The sequence below is a fragment of the Sciurus carolinensis genome, chromosome 3 (assembly GCF_902686445.1).
Source record: "Sciurus carolinensis chromosome 3, mSciCar1.2, whole genome shotgun sequence".
In the NCBI taxonomy this organism is placed as follows: Eukaryota; Metazoa; Chordata; class Mammalia; order Rodentia; family Sciuridae; genus Sciurus; species Sciurus carolinensis.
Genome location: NC_062215.1, coordinates 62,991,413 through 63,011,642, shown reverse-complemented (window position 1 = coordinate 63,011,642; position 20,230 = coordinate 62,991,413). Strand labels below are relative to the sequence as shown.

At 35.0% G+C, this 20,230-nt stretch overlaps 1 protein-coding gene and 1 pseudogene across 9 annotated transcripts in view; one reads left to right on the top strand and one right to left on the bottom strand.

Annotated features, from left to right (window-relative positions):
- The window catches only part of Gosr1 (golgi SNAP receptor complex member 1), a 52,742-nt gene that overhangs the window by 17,095 nt on the left and 15,417 nt on the right, over window positions 1-20,230 (top strand). For 5 of the 9 annotated variants that reach the window (XM_047544535.1, XM_047544534.1, XM_047544530.1 and 2 more), the window contains exons 7-8: window positions 11,022-11,033; window positions 14,596-14,625. In XM_047544535.1, the coding sequence (XP_047400491.1) occupies window positions 11,022-11,033; window positions 14,596-14,625 (42 nt within the window). The remainder of the gene's footprint in view (window positions 1-11,021; window positions 11,034-14,595; window positions 14,626-20,230) is intronic. The other 4 variants (XM_047544536.1, XM_047544531.1, XM_047544529.1 and 1 more) reach the window with 1 other exon arrangement.
- Window positions 169-2,105, bottom strand: LOC124981229 (NADH dehydrogenase [ubiquinone] iron-sulfur protein 3, mitochondrial-like; annotated as a pseudogene).

Sequence of the window (20,230 nt, the reverse complement as noted above, 5' to 3'; positions counted from 1 at the left end):
AAGTAGTAAACCAATCTTAAATTCCTAAAACAACCCCCACTTGATTATGATGTATTTATTATCCTATTATTTATTTTATTTTATTTTATTTTTAGTCTGGGAATTTATTTACATGAACATTCTGTCATAGATAAGATGCTCTCTAGAATTCACAAGCCTTCCCTGGAGCTATTTGACTTCAGTCTTCTTGTCTCCAGCTTCAAACTTGAGACTCTCAGGGGGCTGACAATAGGCAGGGAAAGCCTCCTAGAGGCTGTTCAGGTCAAACTGGAGGAACTCTTGGGCCAGCTCCACAGGCTTGGCCACCACCCGCATCACCTCATCATCATAGCATAACTCAACATAGCCAGATAGGGAGAGGTCTTTCCAGAAAGAATGGCCGTCAAAGCTATCTTCAGGATCCTTCTTAGGTCAGGGTGGTTAGCAAAGAAGACTCCAAACATCTCCCTCTCATACCATTTGCCTGCCTTGTACACAGAGACTGTGGACTCAAATGGTGTCTGCTCATCTGTATAGGTCTTCACACGGATCAGTGAGTTGAAGCACAGAGACAGCAGGTTTTAGACAATCTCAAAACGATTTTGCCGAATTGGTACCTCCCTTGCTGTCAAGTCAGCCAAGGATTTGAACTGTGTGTTGGTGTGATCCCTGAAGAAAGTCAGCACTGGGATGACTCCATCAGCATGGATACAGATCTCTAACTCATTGAAGCAGGTCACCTGAACTTGTTGGACATACTTGGGCAGGATTTCGGCTACATACTCTCCAAAAACTGAGAGCTGTTTGTGGGCCACATCATTCTGTGGTCTGACAGTGGGGTGTATGTTGGCCACGGCACTCTGCCTCCTCACCTGCTACAATAGCACGGAGGGTCGTCCAGTCCCCTAGCCACCACTGAGTCTCCCATGAGCCAGCGCCACGAGGCCCTGACCGCCACGGCCTCAATGTTTCCCGGATACAAGCCTGTCTGCCAAGCTATCCTTTCTGTTATTTTGCTGGATTTATTTTATTTGGTTTTTCTGCATTATTTTGAGAAATGTCTATAATTTTCTATTCTTGAGATGTCTTTGGTTGTATTATATGAATAATATTGGCCCCATTAAATGAGTTGGGAAGTGTCCCTTTTATTATTTTCTGAGTTTGTCCAGGCTTGTTACTTGTTCCTTAAATATGTATTAGAATTTTCAGTGAATTTATCCTAGCCTGGAGTTTTCTTTGTGACAAGATTTTTTTTTTTTTTTTTTTTGGCGGTGCTGGGGATTAAACCCAGAGCCTTGTGCTTGCAAGGCAAGCACTCTACCAACTGAGTTATATCCCTAGCCCACGTGACAAGATTTTTAAATTAAATATTTAGTTTCTTTGGTAGCTATAGGAATGAGTTGCTTGGATTTATCTCTGGTCCAGTAGGTGGCTTACTGTAATTGGCTCAGCCTGAGTCACAAATCCATCCTTCTGGCTAGAGGATTGGAAAATCTATTATCAGAAGATGATGTGGCATGTTCAGGGCTCTGGGGTAGTTATTAGCCAATTGGTTACAACAATTTGAATTTACTGCACTTTCTTCTGTACTATAAGCTTTATACCTTGAAATAGTGTGGTTAAGTAAAATCCCTGTTTTAAATATATTTATTGAAATGAGCTTTTACTTTAATACTCCCTTCCTCCCTCCATTTCCCCACCAGTATAGGGCCCTATATCATCCTGCTACCTAAATCTCTAAACTCATTGTCCTCTTTCCATTACTCCATCCATGCCACTCTCTCCTTTTGCCTACTAGGTACCAGTCATACTGTTTGGTTCTTTTCTCAAAGACATCAGCCTTTTTTCTTTTTAGACTCTTTTCTTTTATGCTATTTATTTAATCTACTTAGAATATTCTTCTTGTAGTTTTGCATATAACTTATTTAATAGACATCTTTATGGTCTAAGCTCACTTGTCATCTCCTCAAACAGTTCTCTTTTTTGATGTAGGCCTTCCCTTGCTATTATTTAACAAAGTACTTTGTATTCCTCAAAAAGTGTTAAGACAATCTGTAATCATTTGTTCTTTTTATTTTTTTAGTATCTGACCCTCCTTGAATATAAGCTTCTTTAGTTTTTGGCATTGTTGCGTCTCAAGTTCCTGTTTTATATCATAAATACTTAGTATCTATTTGTTGTATGAACAAATGGATATAAACAGAAGGTATTAATTTTGGTTTTATGTACATACAGATATATATGTATGTCCCATTGTAGAAAACCTGTTTCATTCATTCACTTTTTCTCCAAGTATTTATTGAGTACATACTATAACAAGAAGGATTAATCTAAATGCTGAATATATACAAAATTGATTTTGAGGACTCAAAGAGAAATTACCAATGTACCAATTTTTTATTTTGCAAAATAATTCCCCCTGAAATTCCTTTTTAAAATTTAAATTCCTGTATACAATAAAATAATAATAAAAGCATCTCTCTTATTTATAGATGAGGAAACAAGATTCAGAAAGGATGTAGGTCAAGGTCTCATAACTATTTAATAGTATAGCTCTTACTAAATGCACATTTTCTAACCCATTTCCATAGTTCTCCCACATGACACTGCCTTCCCTTCTTTAAAATTTTATTTTTATTGTACTAAGGAACCAGTATGGCATAACGTTACTAAGAATGAAACACACCAGTTTTTCACCTCTCTGAAAAGCAAGTGACCTGGCCACTCATTTTTTGTTTATTTTTAATCTTTAAAATTAAATAGTCGATGCCCCTCCCCCAGTGTTACACAGTTGTAAGGGTGAATGACTTTAGTGCTGTCATTTCATAAATTAAAAGCACTCTAAAAATGTAAAGAATTTGTTTCAAATAATTTTTCAAATGAAGACCCATTTTATAAAACAAGTTATACCTAAGTAAACAAAATCTTCTATAGTTGAGAATTGTTACTTTGACTATTTAGCAGATAGGATTATTATCTGAGAATACATCCAGTAACTGTATTTGTATTTTAATTGTATACTTTTAATTGTCCATGAATGACTAAAGAAGTATTACAATCCCAGGTGGAGATTTACTTTTTTTTTTTTTTTTAATATTTTTAGTTGTAGATGGACACATTAACTTTATTTTTTCTTTTTATGTGCTGCTAAGGATCGAACCCAGTACCTCACATAGACTAGGCAAGCCCTCTACCACTGAGCCACAACCCCAGCCCCCGGAGATTTACTTTTTAACAGCTGTTTTTCTTATGACATTTATTAGTCTACATTTAAACTTTTGATATTTTGAATTTTTAAAGTTTACCAGCCTTGTTATTTGCATGATTCAAAGTTGTGGACTAGGGTTGTGGCTCAGTGGTAGGGTGCTCATCTAGCACAGGTGAGGCCCTGAGTTCGATCCTCAGCACCACGTAAAAATAAAATAAAGGTATTGTGTCTACCTATGGCTTAAAAAAAAAAGAAATTAAAAGAAAAAAAGTTGTGTTTGCAGAAATATTTTAGGTAGGCATTTTAAAAACATTAAAAATGGTTTCACTTTTTGTTTCTCTTAAAATTTTAGACAGCTGTCCCTGAGGTCACACAGCTTTAAAAGCTGGAATTCAAGCCCAGGTCCTCCAGTTGTATTGCTTCTACAGTACTGCATTGATCCTCAGGATGATTTTGATTATGGAGTTGCTAAGATAATAGTTGTGCACGGGCTTTGTAAACCGTGAGGCATTCTTTATAAGCAGAACATAATGAATGTTGTAAGATTAAGGAAAGTAAATACTAAAGGAGAAAGAGAGTAGAAATCCTTTTATGTATTCTCAATTTACATTTCTTAAATAGAATTTGAAATATTTTTGATGCTAGAAATTAAATGAAATTCTAATTGTATCAATGAACCATGAGCATATTTGAAAAATAAGAGGACTGTGGTCATAATTAAGTGACCTTGATAAGCAGTGATTTTATCTCAGAAGTTCTTTGTATAGTTCTGTATAGATTAATAACCTCCAATTTCTAATTAAGTAATGATCAGATATAACATCTGTGAATGGAATAATAAGATAGACTCCTGGTCTTCAAGGATTTGACACGAGTTTTCTCAACTGTTTATGGACCCTAATGATTCATGATGTGTAGTTTTATTGAGATATAAATTTGTATGTTATATGCTCTGAAGATGGTGTTGAGAACAACATCGCTTGGCTAATGTATAAGCCTCACCTATACTGACAGCAGTATTTACACTTTGGCTTTATGTTTAGCTTCATATTTTCTGCTTATCGTTATTTACTTGGTAACTACACATAAAATGATTTATGTATACACATACACGTTCTTTGTTTCTTTGTCAAACATTTCCCCAAGGAGAAAACACCATTCAAAAACTGGTTGTGGGGCTGGGGATTTAGCTCAGTTGGTAGAGTGCTTGCCTTGCAAACATGAGACCCTGGGTTTAATCCTCAGCACCGCAAAAAAAAAAAACAAAAAAAAAAAACAAACTGGTTGTGGTGGTGCACACCTGTCCTCTCTGGGACTTAGGAGACTGAGGCAGGAGAAGCATGAGTTCAAGGCCAGCCTCTGCAAATTAGCAAGTCCCTAAGCAACTTACTGAGACCCTGTCTCAAAAAAGGACTGGAGATGTGGCTCAGTGGTTAAGCATCCCAAATTTAATCCTCAGTATCAAAAAATAAAAATAAAAAAAAATAATGATAGTGGTTCTCAGGCAGCAGTTGCTCTGAAGTGGAAAAGTGGGAAGTATATGACAGAAATTATATGTAATATTAGTAGCCACAAACTTTGAAATAGGGAAATTTCTTGATATATCTCTCATCTATTCTAGGGTTTACTTATATAGTACAGACTTGGATTTTTAGCTTATGAGAAGTGATAGCATGTGATTATTTCATGAAATAGCTATCATTTCACCAGGCATGGTGGTGCATGCCTATAATCCCAGTGGCTCAGGAGGCTAAAGCAGGAGGATCACAAGTTTGAGGCCAGCCTTAGTAACTTAGTGAGGGCCTAAGCAACTTACTGAGATCCTGTCTCAAAATAAAAAGGGGATCGGGATGTGGCTCAGTGGTTAAGTGACCTTTGGGTTCATCCCCAATACCCCCCCCCCAAAAAAAAGGCTATCATTCCATTCATGGGGTATTTTAAGATTACATATCAAAGTTCCATTTGGCTCAGGTGGTATAGTTGCCTGCCATATTGAAATAGATGGCTAAGCAGAATGACCTTATTAGAAACTTTAATATAGAATCTTCAGTTGACTTTGTTAAACAGTAAGACTTGGGTTGGAGGTGCTCTGTCACAGGAATTTTCTCTCCCCAGATGTATTTGTATAATATTTTACTATCCCCTTCTCCCTCTGGAAACTTATTAGGATTGTTTCAGTGTTGACCCTGATTGTTATTTTATTAATGCAAGAAATGACTGTTACTCATTTATTCATGCATTTATCAAGCATTTAGAGTCTGCTGTGTGCTAGGTATTATACTAAACTAAACTCTGGGGAATCAAAGATGAATCAGACTTAATCTTTACTCTTGGGAGCTCATTCTGGTTAGAGAAATTATAAACAAATAAGTGTGATGATCTGTGAGGCATTGTATTTTCAAAAGTGTTAAATGAGATAATGTATGTGAAAAAACTGTAAGCTTTACTAATTTATTTTTCTTCAACTCATAACACAGTGTCTGATGTACCTTAAGTACTTATTATATTCCTGAGTGAACTGATAAAAAAATAGTTTTGAGAGTGTAATATTAGATTGTAAAGAGGAATTAGTTTTTCCTGGAGTGTAGTTGGGATTGAGGAGGCTTCACAAGGACAGGACTTCAAGCTGAACTTTGAAATATATGACAGTTGTTTATGATGAGAATTAAGAAGGAGATTCCAGAGAGAAAAAGAGAGAGAGGCTATGAGGTATTTAAGTGCCTTGATCTAGATCAACAGTGTATCTATAATTGGCTTCTATAATTTACAAATTGCTTTTGAAAAAATATAGTTCCATTTTCACCTATGTGGAGAAGATTAGCTTATATTGAATGATACATGAAGGAACTTTTTTTTTTTTTTAAAGGTTTCAGAAACAAATGAAATAAATGGCTAAAATCCAAAATACTGATAATATCAATTCTGGCCAGGATGTGGAACAACAGGAATTCTCATTGCTGGTGGGAATGCAAAATGGTACAAACACTTTAGAAGACTGTTCAGCATTTTCTTAAAAAGCTGAACATAGGGCTGGGGAGATAACTCAGTTGGTAAAGTGCTTGCCTTGCAAGTACAGGGCCCTGGGTTCGAACCCCAGCACTGCAAAAAAAAAAAAAAAAAAAAAAAGCTGAACATAAGCTGGGCATGGTAGTGCACATCTATAATCCCAGCTACTTGGGAGGCTGAAGCCAGAAGATTACAAGTTCAAGGCCAGCCTGGTCAACATAGTAACACCCTGTCTCAAAATAAGATAAAGGACTGGGGATATAACTAAATCGCACAGGGCCCTGGGTTCAATCCCCAGCACAGAAAAAAAAAAAAAAAAAGAGAGAGTTGAATATAGTCTTTTCATACATTCCAGCAGTCATGCTCCTAGTTATCAAATGACTTGGAAACTTGCATCTACAAACACTTGCACATGAATGTTTGTAGCAGCTTTATTCAATAAGTGAATGGAAAAATAAATTGTGACACATCCATGTGAGTTAAGTATTCTTCAGAAGTAAGCTATCAAGTGCCAAAAAGACTTGGAGGAACTTGAAAATACATAAAAGAAGCCAATCTGAAAAGATTACATACTGTAGGATTCCAACTACTTGTTTATGAGATTCTGGAAAAGGCAAGATTAGCGATTGCAAGGGGTTTAGGATGGCAAGGGGGAAGAAAAAACGAATAGGTGGAGCATAGATATTTAGGCCAGTTAAAATATTATATATAATACTGTAATAGTGGATACATGACGATATGCCCTTGTCCAAACCCAAAGAACTGTAGAGTGCAAAAAGTGAACTCTGATGCAAATTGTGGACTTTTGTTAATAACAATATTATTCATCAGTTTTAACAAATTACTACCCTAATGCAAGATGTTAATAATAGGTGTGAGAGAATGGGTATGTGGGAACTCTGTGCCCTCTGTACTTAATATTTTTGTAAACCTGAAACTATTCCAAAAAGTAAGTCTATTAAAAAAGAAAAATGGGCTGGGGTTGTGACTCAATGGTGGAGCGCTTGCCTCCCACGTGTGAGGCACTGGGTTCGATCCTCAGCACCACATAAAAATAAATAAATAAAATAAAGGCATTGTGTCCATCTACAACTAAAAAATTTAAAAAATTAAAAAAAAAGAAAGAAAGAAAAGTAAAAAGTAACTTTCCAAGATCTCTCTGCTAATGATTTACCTTTATTTTTCTTTTTTTTCTTTTTCAGCTGGGTAAAATTCTGAGTCAGGTGCTTAACTTTTTGTCACTAGGTAAATTCATGTGATTATAGGACAGATTTTCTATGCTAAATAAACCATGATAAAAGGTAGTAAATATATTCCTTTGTTTACTCAGACTGTAGGGAAATATGCCAATCTATTGATGTAAATAGTAAAGAAATTACACATGGTTTCTAATTTCATCTTTGTTTTTCTGTATTTTCCAGATGTTATGTGTAAAATAAAAATCTATTAGCATTAAAACAGCATATATGTAACCTTCTGTAACTTACTTAATTGTTAGGGGTTTTAGGTTTTTTTGTTTTGTTTTGTTTTGTTTTTTACCTGGTGTTGGGGATTAATTGAATTTGGAGCCTTGTTCTCCTGCTAGGAGCTAGCCTGTTCTTCCACTAAGCAATGTCCCCCACCCTCAGTTAGCATATTTTAAGAGATATTTACATAGGGGGAAAAAAAAAAAAAAAGACATACACTTTAAGGGTCTTTTTCGTTAATTGTGAATGAGACTGCAGCACCACAGTGCTTGGTATAGGTGATCTGATTGGCCAGTTACTTCAGATCATCAATTGTTGCACCTTACAGAGGGATTGGTTCTTAAATTTTATTTATCTATTATGTTTGTTTTTGTATTTACCTGATTACTCATTTACATGTTTATTAACTTGCTCACCTACCCTTTTAAAAGAGAATTCTAATTAGGTGTTATCTCAAGTGATTTCACCAGGTGCTTATATTTTGTTGGTTTAAATTGCTTTACAATATATGCTTGTATTCACATTTTTACTCTTGCAACATGCACTATTTGCGCTTTTGAGGGGGAAATGAATAATTTTTTAAAAAATAAAATTATCTAAATGTGTCTTTAGTAATTCCTCAGTACACAGTAATTGGTGATGAAATTTAGCTCATTGTTTTTAGCTTGTTTAAATTGGTCTTGAGAGAAACAGAAATTTATTCCTTAATTACAGGCTGTCGATGACTTTACAGAATGCCTCTGGGCTGTTATAAAATACTTGTCTAAGAAGGATAATGCTTCTTGATTATATATTTTTATATCCCAAAGGAAAGCACTTTTAGATTCAATTTTTATTAGATTATGCCATCTTTATGGAGCCAATGTGTTGTTGAATTGCATTCACACAAAGTCCAGGATGCTTTTTAATGAATAATGTTTATTCAGTTTATCTGGTCTTAGTCAAATGAATAAGGATTTAGAGATTTTGGGCAGTTGAGAATAAATTTAAAAATCACTGGCCTTCCTGTATTTATGCTAGGATGGGGGCAGTCTGTGAAATACTCATGTGTGAATATTACAGCTCTGGTGTGCTACATGCATGATGCATGGTTAGGCTAGTGTTAGTGTCTTCTTCCTGTAAAACAGATCACTCTGAGGATGACTCCAGGGTACTCACGTATGTTATATTTTGAAATATGCTTTACAGTGTATTTTAGGACAAAAGAAAAATGATTAATATTTAAGGGGATTTGAAAGGAGAAAATAACTCCTTCCTCTGTAGGGTAGGATATATGCGATAGTAATTTTAGTATTCCTTAGATTGTTTTCTTTTTCCAGTTAATACAGCAAACATTGTTTTCTTTCATTGTAGCTCAGTTGGTGCTATAAAACTACTATAATTGAGAATAAATTGTCAGATCTCAAATATATGAAATGATCTATTTCGATGTATCCTTTTTTTTTTTTTCATGTATCCTTTTAAGAAAACCTATATGAAAATCTAATTTTATACATTACAGAGACAAAAGTATTTGCTTTATAAAACTTTTTATTTTATTCATGTAAATAGGAAATGGCTTTATTACATATGAAATATGATTTAAATTGAAATGTCATTTTCAGAAAGCTACCTCTTAAGGAAAGTACTTATACTTAAAACAAGGATTATATTTGTGTGCCACAAGAACCTCAGAGAGTTTCCTTTACATATAACAACGGAAAGCTGTTCCTTAGTAGTCATTTCAACCCTACTTTTTTTGGGGAACTTTCTATGAAGTACAAAATTTAATTATTTTCTAACTACAGCCTAGTAGTTAGTCTAGTTTTTTAGCTAGTTACCAAACTTGAGCTCTGACTTTATGGTTGAGAACAGATACAAGAGAAATACTATTAAATCTTTAGATAATGAAGTGTATCCTGCTGGCTTTCTGGTGATTTGTGCTAAATACTTGGCTTTGTATTTTTACATTTCTTTCCAGGCATTCACTGAGTTAGATAGAAATGTATTTCCATAGATAGTTTTTCAGTTTTTCTTAATGCTGCTTCACATTGTGTCCTACTTAAGGTATGTAGCTTTGAATTCTGTATAAATTGGCTTTTTTTTTTTTAATTTAATTAATTTATTTATATGTGGTGCTGAGAATCAAACCCAGTACCTCACTCATGCTGGGCAGGTACTACTGAGCTATAACCCCAGCCAGCATTGAGTTTTTATGGTTGTTCTTTGGTACAGTGCTCAATACTTTTGCTTTTGAATTTTTAATTTCTTACTTTGATTTAGTTATGGATTTGCATGCAAGTGTAAGAAATACAGGGAAATTCCATATATTCTTTACCAGTTTTCTCTAGCGGTAGCATCTTGGAAAATTATCATACAATATTAAAACCCAGATATTGACATTGATATAATCAAAATATGAAGCATGTCTTTTACCACAAGGATCCCTTATTATGTCTTTTATAGACACATTACATGTACTTCCCTCCCACCTTTACCAGCCTCATTAGGCCTTGACAACCACTATTCTCCATTACTATAATTTTGTCATTTCAAGAATATTATGTATGTGTGGAATCATACAGTATGTAACCTTTCAAGATTGACTTTTTTTTTTTTTTTTTTTTTTTTTGGGTGCTGGGGATCGAACTCAGGGCCTTGTGCTTGCAAGGCAAGCACTCTGCCAACTGAGCTATCTCCCCAGCCCCCCTTTTTTTTTTTTTTTTTTTAATGATGGAGTCTTGCTGTGTTGCCCAGGCTGGCCTCAGGTGATCCTTTCGTCTCAGCCTCTAGAGTAATAAGATTGACTTTTTTCATTCAGGATAATACTCTGGGAATTGATCCAGGTTGTCACGTGTATTAATGGTCCCTCCCTTTAAAAAAATTTTTTTTAGTTATAGATGGACACAATACCTTTGATGTATTTATTTTTATGTAGTGCTGAGGATCGAACCCAGTGCCTCACATGTGAGACAAGTGCTCTTCCCTGAGCTACACCCCCAGCCCCTCTCCCCGACTCTTTTTTATTACTGGGTAGTATTAGTATTTCATGGTATAGATGTACTACGGTTTGCTTAACTGTTCATCCATTGAAGCACATCTAGATTGTTACTTGTTTTGGTCTATTACAAATAAAGTTGCTGTAAACATCTGTGTAGGTTTTTGTGTAAACATAAGTTTTCATTTCTCGGGTAAATATCCAGGAGTTTCCTTTTTAGGTCATATGGTGTTTGCAAGTTTAGTTTTTTAAGCTGGCTTCTAAACTGCAAAACTGTTTTCCAGAGTGACTGCATACATTTTATAGTTCTGTTAGTAATGTGTGAATGATCCGGTTTTACACATCCCCACCAACGTTTGCTGTTCTCACTTATTTTTTATTTTAGCTCTTCTGACAGGTATGTAGTAATACTTCATTGTGGTTTTAGTTTGCATCACCCTAATGGTTAATGATATAGAACAGCTTCCTGTGTGCTTACTTGCTATCTGCATATCCTCTTAAGTGAAATGTCTCTTCATGTCTTTTACCAATTTTCTACTTGGATCGTTTTTATTTTAACCATTGTATTCAAAGTTACTAATCTTTTGTCACATACGTGGTTTGCAAATATTTTCTCAGCATGCAGTTTCTTTTCATCCTCTTAGCAGGGCCTATACTATGATTCTTGCTAGAGTAGGGATGAGAGATACTCTATAAGTAGGGTAAAACTGGAACTAATTGTGGTGGAGAGAGGGGGAGAGCTGTCTTTTATTGAAATAGCAAAAGCCAAATCTCAGAAGTCAGTCTGCTTCGGTTTGAATCCTTGCTCTGCTCTATAACTGTTTGACTCTTGGGCAAATTAATTCCTGTCTCTAGGCCTCAGTTTCCTTATTTATAAATGAAGAGAATGGTAGAATCAGTCTCCTAGAGCTATTGTGAGGATTAAGTTCAAACAGTCATTTAGGAGAGGACATGGCTCCTAATAAGCATTGTAAGAACTATCACTATTCTTAACAAAATTAGCACATTTATAGATTGCTCATGCACTTAATTTAATAGTTTATTTCATTGATTTTAATCATTGAGACTATTAGCACAAAACTAGTGTCTTTAGCTTGGCATTACTTTTGCATTATGCTGTCTGTATTTTGGAATATCTTATTTTTTATGCCCTTTAATGTACTAAGAGGCCCTGATAAGGACATTCCACCAAACCATTGTGCTGACAAGGAGCTATTAACCCAAGTTAATCACACCCTCATTTGTGACCTTGTTACCCACTCTACCAAGACAGCTCTTGGTCTGTGTGTTGTCTGTCTCCATTGTAAAGTCTAGAGTGGTCAGTGCCTTTGTAGCTACTGTGTGACCCAGTACCCTTCAGACTTCTGTACACATTTGTTAAAAGAATAAATGCATACTTAATAATGAATAGATTTTATCAGAATAGGAAATTGTTTGGAAATTTATGTCAACTTTGTGCTTGAATTTAGAATCAATCTGTAGTTACTGAGAAACTATCATAATGAGCAAAAAAACACTCAGTGCTCTTACTACATGCCATATACTGATCTAATCATTACATACATGAACCTCTTTAATTCTCTGAATAAATAGGGTTTATTATTATTGCCAGTTTACAGATGAGGAAATTGAGGTCTAATATTAGATAGCTAGTAAGTGGTAGAACCAGCATTTAAACTGCCACACCAGCACAGTCTGGCTTTTAACCACCCTCTGTGATTTTTAAATTCTTAATGACAGGATTTTTACAAGGTATTTGTAACTTTTTTTTTTCTTTTTCTTTTTGGTACCAGGGATTGAACCCAGGGGTGCTTAACCACTGAGCCACATCCTCAGCCCTTTTTATGTTTTTTGTTGTTGTTGTTGTTTTTGTTTTTGTTTTTTTCAGACGGGGTCTCACTAAGTTGCTTAGGCCTCACTAAATTGCTGAGGCTGTCTTTGAATTTGCGATCTTCCTGCCTCAGCAGCCTCCCAAGGCTGGGATTACAGATGTGCTATTTATGAACCTGGCTATTTATGACATTTTAAAGCCCATCTTGGTTCCCAATTCATACAGTAACTTGAATTTCCTATTCCATTTTATAATGAAACTTGAACTTATTTTATAGAATGGACTTAGAAATTCTTTTGGAAAGAGTAGTTGGAGAAAAACATGCAATATTTGTTTGTGTGCCCATTGTGTACCTTGCAGTGTGCCAAATGAATACAAATTTCATTTGAAAATACAAACTTCATTTGAAAGTTTGTTTTCTTACTTTCTGCTATAAAGTTGCACTTCTACCAAACTTAGCTACCTATAAACTTCTCCCTAAAATGACTTTTTTGCTTTTCTTTCTTTCTAATGTGTGATGCATAAAGGCATACAATTTACCGATTATAGATGTATGTTTGTTGTTTTAAATCACATTCTTGTATTCTGAAGTTTAGTAAGATGAAGTTCATTTTAGCTTCCAAAAAAACTCTTTCCCAAAAATGGAAGGAACTTTAAGGTGTAAATAATTACTACGGATGTTACTGCAGTCCTAGGCCAAAGCCCTGACTCTTAGGTCCAAACAAACCATGTGTAGCCATTTGCCCAAAAACAAAACAAAACAAAACCCCGGAAGAGGTAATGGTAAAAAGCAGAAAAAGAACTTTAGGCAATATGGCCATATCTGGAAGACAGAGTGAGATCCAGCATTGACAAGAATGTTGAGTTTAAATAGAGGAAGAATTGCAGCAGGGAGCAAGAAGTGTGCATAATTAAGCTGTCTTTTTCTTTTCTTTTTAATGTTCTTTTAGTTGTCAATGGATATTTATTTATTTATTTATTTATTTATATGTGGTGCTGAGAATCAAACCCAGTGCCTCACACATGCTAGGCAAGTGCTCTTACCATGGAGCCACAACCCTAGCCCTAATTAAGACTGTGGTCTGGACAATCATTCTGTCAGTTCTAGTTCGGTGAGGTGGCTCTGGAGAAGTTCTTTATTGCCTGAGGGGTGTTAGTTCCACCTTGTTGCTCAGGATGTTTATCAGATCTGTGATCCCTCCAGGAAAGGGAATGACAAGAGACTTCTAGGTACCTCTCCAGTGTCTGATGCTATAAAAGCTGATAGTCCCTGCAAATCTCTTAGTCATGAAGGGGGACACGATAGTTTAGCTAATTTAAGGATTAATAAAACTTATATTACTAGTTTTGGGATGAATGCTCTTTAAATGTTTCACATTCCTACATGCAGAACTGAACAGGGACCTGAAAACAGATATAAAATGAAGGCAGAGATGCCAAGCTTTATCCTGTTTTTAGTTACCCACTAGGCATCTGTAGGTCTAAGGGTACTGCGTTTAGAAGAGGCAAGCTTTTTAAGTCCCTGTTACTCTTACAGGTATCAGAACTGTATTTATCTATCCTGTCTCAAAAAGTTGTTGTAATTCTTAAGTTTTGGATAGATGGTGGTGACATTTTGGAGTTATCTAGATTAAAGAACTTGTATTTCTTTATGCTGTCATTAACATTGTTCTGATTTAGCCAGGCTTGGACATGCATACTTGTAATCCCAGTGACTCAGGAGGCTGAGGCAGGAGGATCAGGATAACCTCAGCAACTTAGCAAGACCCTGTCTCAAAATTTTAAAAAACTTAAAAAGGATTGAGGATATAGCTCAGTGTTAGAGCACCCCTGGGTTCAATCCCCAGTGCCATACACACAAAAATTGTTCTGACTTTAACAGTCAGGTATCTACTGTGAGAAAATATTTAAGCTAACAAAAGTAAGATATACATTATGTCCATGTGGGTAAGTTAATTTCAGAGTCTAGAATTTCTTCCAGATACTTTCAAAAATCTAGGTATTCAGTGTACATAAAGGGCTGAAAAGTTGGTCTGTAAATGTAGAAAAATTAAGTACAAGTTTTAAGTATGTTTAATAATTCCAGGATTTGAATTTTTTTCTTTCTTTCTTTTTTTTCTTTTTGCAGCTCAGATCGTCTGATAGAAGAAACAATAAGGTAAGAATAATTTCTTTTTGTTTTACTTTGTTGGTGTGTGTTTACACATAATATTTAATGAACAGATGAAGTTAACCCTATTAACTGAAGTGAAAATCAAGTCATCTTCCTTGAACATGAAAATTTCACTACATAGTAATGTATTTATACTGTAACTTCCCTTAAAGAGACATTTGAAGCCCAAAACATTTAGTTCCATATTTATTGGAATTAGGCTGTTTAATTTAGGTTATTTTTCCAGTTAATTCATACTTAATATTTTTAGCCTTAATCTTTTTATTTTCACTTTTTAATGGAAAACAGTCTTAAACATAATCTGATTGTTTTACCACTTATATAACCTTGGTTTCTGTGACAGCAGCTATAGAAAATCTACTACATTATTATCTATAATAACATTGAACTAGTTTCTTGCTTAAATTAAGGAACATTTGTTTGACTTGATTGTCTAAGTTTGAAATTTTTATGTATTTTATGATAGTAAAAAAGTAATGACTAGATATGGTTTCTGTGCTTTAGAATTAAGCAGTGTGTAAAGCACTACTTTTCAGGAAATGTAGAATAAAGTACATGAAAACAATAAACATTTATATTCTTTTTATGGGCTTTGATCCTGCTCTCAAGTGTTTTGCATGCACATTTTATGTAATCCTCTCAAATTGCCCATTATATAAACACTGTCTCCAAAACAAACATGAAACTGAGTAGTTTGCCTATTCTCACATAACTAATAGATAATGTTGAGGATTGAAATTGGAGTCTCGCTAACTGTAGCATAAGAGCTTTATCTAAACCATTACTATAATTACCACCTTGTAGAAAGAATTCAAACTTTGGAGTGTGATTTGGTTTGAAACCTGGCCGTGCTAATTGACTTCTGATCTTAGATAAGTTGCTTTAACTTCTTGGAACCTTTGTAAACCAAGAATCATAACTGAGGTTAAAAAAGCAAAAACAGCTTTTATTTGGGTACAGGGTAGATTTGCAAATTGGTAACACAGGTTCAGTTAGAAACCAAACAAGTGTTCCATCAAAGGAAAAGAGGACTGGATTTTTATTTTTATGTATTTTTTTCTTTTTTTATTATTCTATTTAGTTTTACAGGATTGGATTTTTAAAGAAAAAAGGGGAAATAATGTTGAAGTAACTTGTTTTGAACTTTTGTTGTTTTTGTATGATTCTATATATGGAACCTAGGACCTTGCACATGCTAATAAGCAAGTACTCTACTACCTGGCTGCGCTCTAGCCCCTAGAACAATTTTTGATCAACCCTATTAGTTACATAAATTTTGTTTTGTTTTCTTAGGTGTAGATGGACACAATATTTTTATTTTTATTTATTTATTTCTATGTTGTGCTGAGGATTGAACCTAATGCCTCACACATGCTAGGCAAGCTCTCTTCCACTGGGCTACAACAACGTCAACCTACATAAATTGTTTTGAATGGATTATTTGGTGCTGAGGGTTTGCTCCTACATTGAAGTATTAGTTATCTGCTAGGGGTCTGTCCTGAAGGGGTTAGCTGGCAAATCAGCAGAAGTCCCAGGATTGGACACTATTCTTTTCAAATAGCATTCTTTATCTGGAAGTTAAAGAATGAGTAACTTCTTGTCTCCGAAAACTGCAGCCCAACAAATGGCCAGAGAAGTTTTACTCTCTCTTGACCAAACTATAGCCATCTTAATTTTTATTTCCGTTTTTATTTTATTATCTGTTTAAAATCAAAGATTGATGATAATGCCTGCCCTGTAAGATTGGTATAAAGATTAGTAATATGAGAAAAGTGCCTTGTACAGTGCTTGGCTACTAGGTAACCTACAAGTAATAGCTATATTATTTAATACTAATCTTTTTTTGCCTTTTATTTTGATATCATTTCAAACATCAGAAAAGTTCCAGTAGTACAACAGATTAAATATACCCTTGCCAAGATTCCCCAAATGTTAACATTTTGCCACATGACTTTTTAAGTTTATTTTCTGAACTAATTGAAAATAAGTTGCAGGCATTATGCCTCTTTATTCCTAAATATTTCAATATTCATTTCTTATGTATTTGTTTCTATCAGTAGGGACTCATGAACTTTTTATGTTACCATCATTATTTAATAATATTAATAGATCATACTCTTTATAATAATAGGTTTTAATAATGTTCTTGAAGTTTTGTATAAATAGTATGCACTGTGTCTTCTGTCTGAACAGTTTTCATGGAATTACCTACTTGTCAACTGAAATATTTCCTTGTAACTCTTTCCCTAAGTCTGATCAAAGTTTCCTTGTATTTCTTTTCCTTTTTTTCTTTCATTTTATTTCTCTTTCTTTCTGCCTGATCTAGGATGGGGTACCTTAATTAAGTTTTCAGTTTAGAGCTGGCCTATTTAAGGGTTAGTAACATAAGTATAAAAATTGGGGGTACCTCAAATGACAGGAAAACTTGAGAACCATTGAATCACTGCTACTATTATTTTTCTAGTTAAACCAAAGCTACTTCATCTTTCATTTTAATATTACCTGTTATTTCAAAATATAATAGTTATCACTGACTATAAAACTAGTTATGGTTACAAAATTACTTCTGTTCAGTCTACATGTCAAAATTTACCCTTTCTTTTTGGAGATACATATTTAAAATATTGTACAACTGAATATAGATTTTTGTCATCAATTTATTAAAAAGAACTAACATTTTTAAATTTATAGATTTGTTTAGCTTTAAATATATAACTAGTATTATCTATTATTGAAAAATTAGTAAGTAACTTAGTTCACAGAGCAGGTGAGAAAGTTGAAGTTCCCATAAGAACATCAATGATTTATTATTTTAAAAGCATATATTATTTGGAGCTTATATTTCACCTCCTAAGTGTTTGACCCTTGAAATAATAGCCTAGATTTCCCTCAACTCAACTCCAAATGATGGAATGAGATGGGAAAGTATGTCTGAATATACTTTATGTGATACTGGAAATCATGCATATTCTACAAGGTAATAACTTAATGTATGATGATAATATTCATTCCCCAAGGAATACAAAGTGCTTTGTGGAAATTATTTTTTAATTTTTATCCACTTGTGAGTCAAAGTGCATGGGAGATGGTGACAGTCCCAATTTCAATAATAGATATATAGATTCAGAGGTTGACCTAAGATTCCTCAGCCTCGGTTTGAATTCTGTTACTTGCAAGATCATAATGCCTATTTTAAAATAGGCCCTTGCTGTAATTTCAAACAGAATTTTATCACTTTTCATTTTGGCTTCTTTCATTTCTTCCTAATCATCTATACTTTTGTTTTGTTTTTGTTTTATCCTTTTGGTACCAGGGATTGAACCCAGAGGGACTTTACCTCTGAGTCATATCTCCAGTTCTTTTTATTTTTTATTTTGAGACAAGTTCTCACTAAGTTGCTCAGGACCTCGCTAAATTGCTGAGACTGGTCTCAAAATTGTGATTCTCCTGTCTCAGCCTCCCAAGTTGCTGGGATACATGCGTGCACCACTGTGCCTGGCTCATCTGTGTTTTCAAAAGTGTTCTCTGATATGTCTCTGAACCTAGCCTTATCTTTTTGGATAGTTCCCACATGGTGGCCTGGATTTCTGGAATATTCTTGAGACTCTGCATGACTTTCATCAATTCTTTTGCGGGGAACTGGCACTTACAGAACCATCAGCTGTTTCTTCATCCCTATAAGCACCAAGTTTGTGTGCACTCTGGATTCATAGAACTTGCTCACAGCCTTCCTTGACAGGATCATCTCCTTTTCCAGAACCACAGAGACATCTTTCTGGCCCATCTCAGCGGCATCTTTCACAGATTGTTTCACTTTTTCTTGTTCCCTGGCTTTTTGTTCCCTGAGGTCACTGACTTTGTGGGATGTCATTTAGTGTTTTTGTTTGTTTGTTTTTTGCTATTCCAAAATGTTTCAGTAAGTATCCTTTTATATATCTCTTTACACAGTTTTATTTGTTCTTTGCCTTCTCAAATCTTGAAATTAAAATTTTGGTTCATATGTCATTTGTGCAGAGTACTCCCTCTAGTATCTCACTTTAGTGAGATAACCTGGTAGATGAGTGTGATGGCACACACCTGTAATCCCAGTGATTCAAGAGACTGAGGCAGGAGGATCGCAAGTTTGAGGCCAGACTCAGCAACTTAGTGAGACCCTGTCTTAAAATGTACTATAAAAGGGCTGGGGTTGTTGTTCAGTGGTAGAGCACTTGCCTAGCACTTGTGAGGCACTGTGTTCAATCCTCAACACCATATTAAAAAATTTAAGTAAATAAAGGTATTGCGTCCATCTACAACTAAATAAAATAAAATGAATAAAAATTTTAAAAGCCTGGGGATATTGCTCAGTGGTTAAGCGTCCCAGTGTTCAATCCCTGGTACAGGGAAGAAAGTAAAAAAGATACTTTATAGTCTATTCTCTGAGGTTTCACTTGGTTCCACTGCCCAAAATTGTGTTCATCAGCTCCTGGATAGACCAGGATATTAAGAGACCCAGGCAGTGGCATCCAGCTGCTGATGGAAGGCCCAGCAGTATTTCCCTTAGGGGCTGAACATCTCACCAGCTGTTAGACTATATGCTCTCTGCTTATAAGTCTCTGAACAGCAGTCCTTTCCCAGCTATAGGAACTAGGAGCAGTTCGTTCCATCTCTGCAGCTCCTGTACATGCAGACCCATAGTCTTCCACTGTCTGGGTTCCTTAAGAAGCAAGAGAACCAGAATCTTTGTACAAGAATTGAAGAAAATCTAGGGTTCTATGCTATTGTTTCCTTAGTTCTCTCCTCACTTGAGAAAGTACAGCCCTCCACCTGGTTTTCTGCCCTGAGTTCTCAAGGCAACTTGGGGTCCCAGATGGACTCCCCTAGCATGTCTGCTTTTGTTCTGGAGGAAGAAGAGTTGGAGATGGGATCAGGAATTTGTACTTGCCATCTTCCCAGAATCTCAGTCTTTGTTGCTTTTTTACTTTTTGTTTTTTAAATGTTTCAGATATTTTCAGAATTGCTCCAAGCATTCTGTTTCCTATAGATTTTTATAATGTCAATAGCTAAAGCACTCCTCTGTGTATTACATATCAAAATGGATACTCACTGTGCCCTCTGGAATTCTAATGTACATGCATATAAGAGAGAAAATAAGTAATTCTGGAAGTGCTAGTGAAAAAATGTTAACTTCAATTCTTTTAAATAGGACTTCAGAGTAGTCATATGGAAGAGATTGCTTTCTACAAAGAGTGGCTTTTCCCCCTTTTCCAGTCATAATCAGTCAGTCTGTGACCTTTGTCAGCTGGTATGGAAACCCAGCATAATGTTGCTTGTATGTCCCAAAATCTGCCTAGTGTTTCTCAAGTAGAATTCTGAAACATAATTTGTTCATAACTTGAGCTGGTTGTATATGAATATGTGCTTTGGGTTCTGTTTTTATGGTTGTAACTCTCTGCTTCCCTCTCAACATTTTTTCCTGATTAAGAATATTTTAGTAGTTGGATCCATTTAAAACTATTTAAAGAATCTTTATGTGACTTGCTAATGTCTTACTTCATTTGTTAGGTTGAAAGAAACAAATGACTTACTGCCTCACACAAAGACATCATTG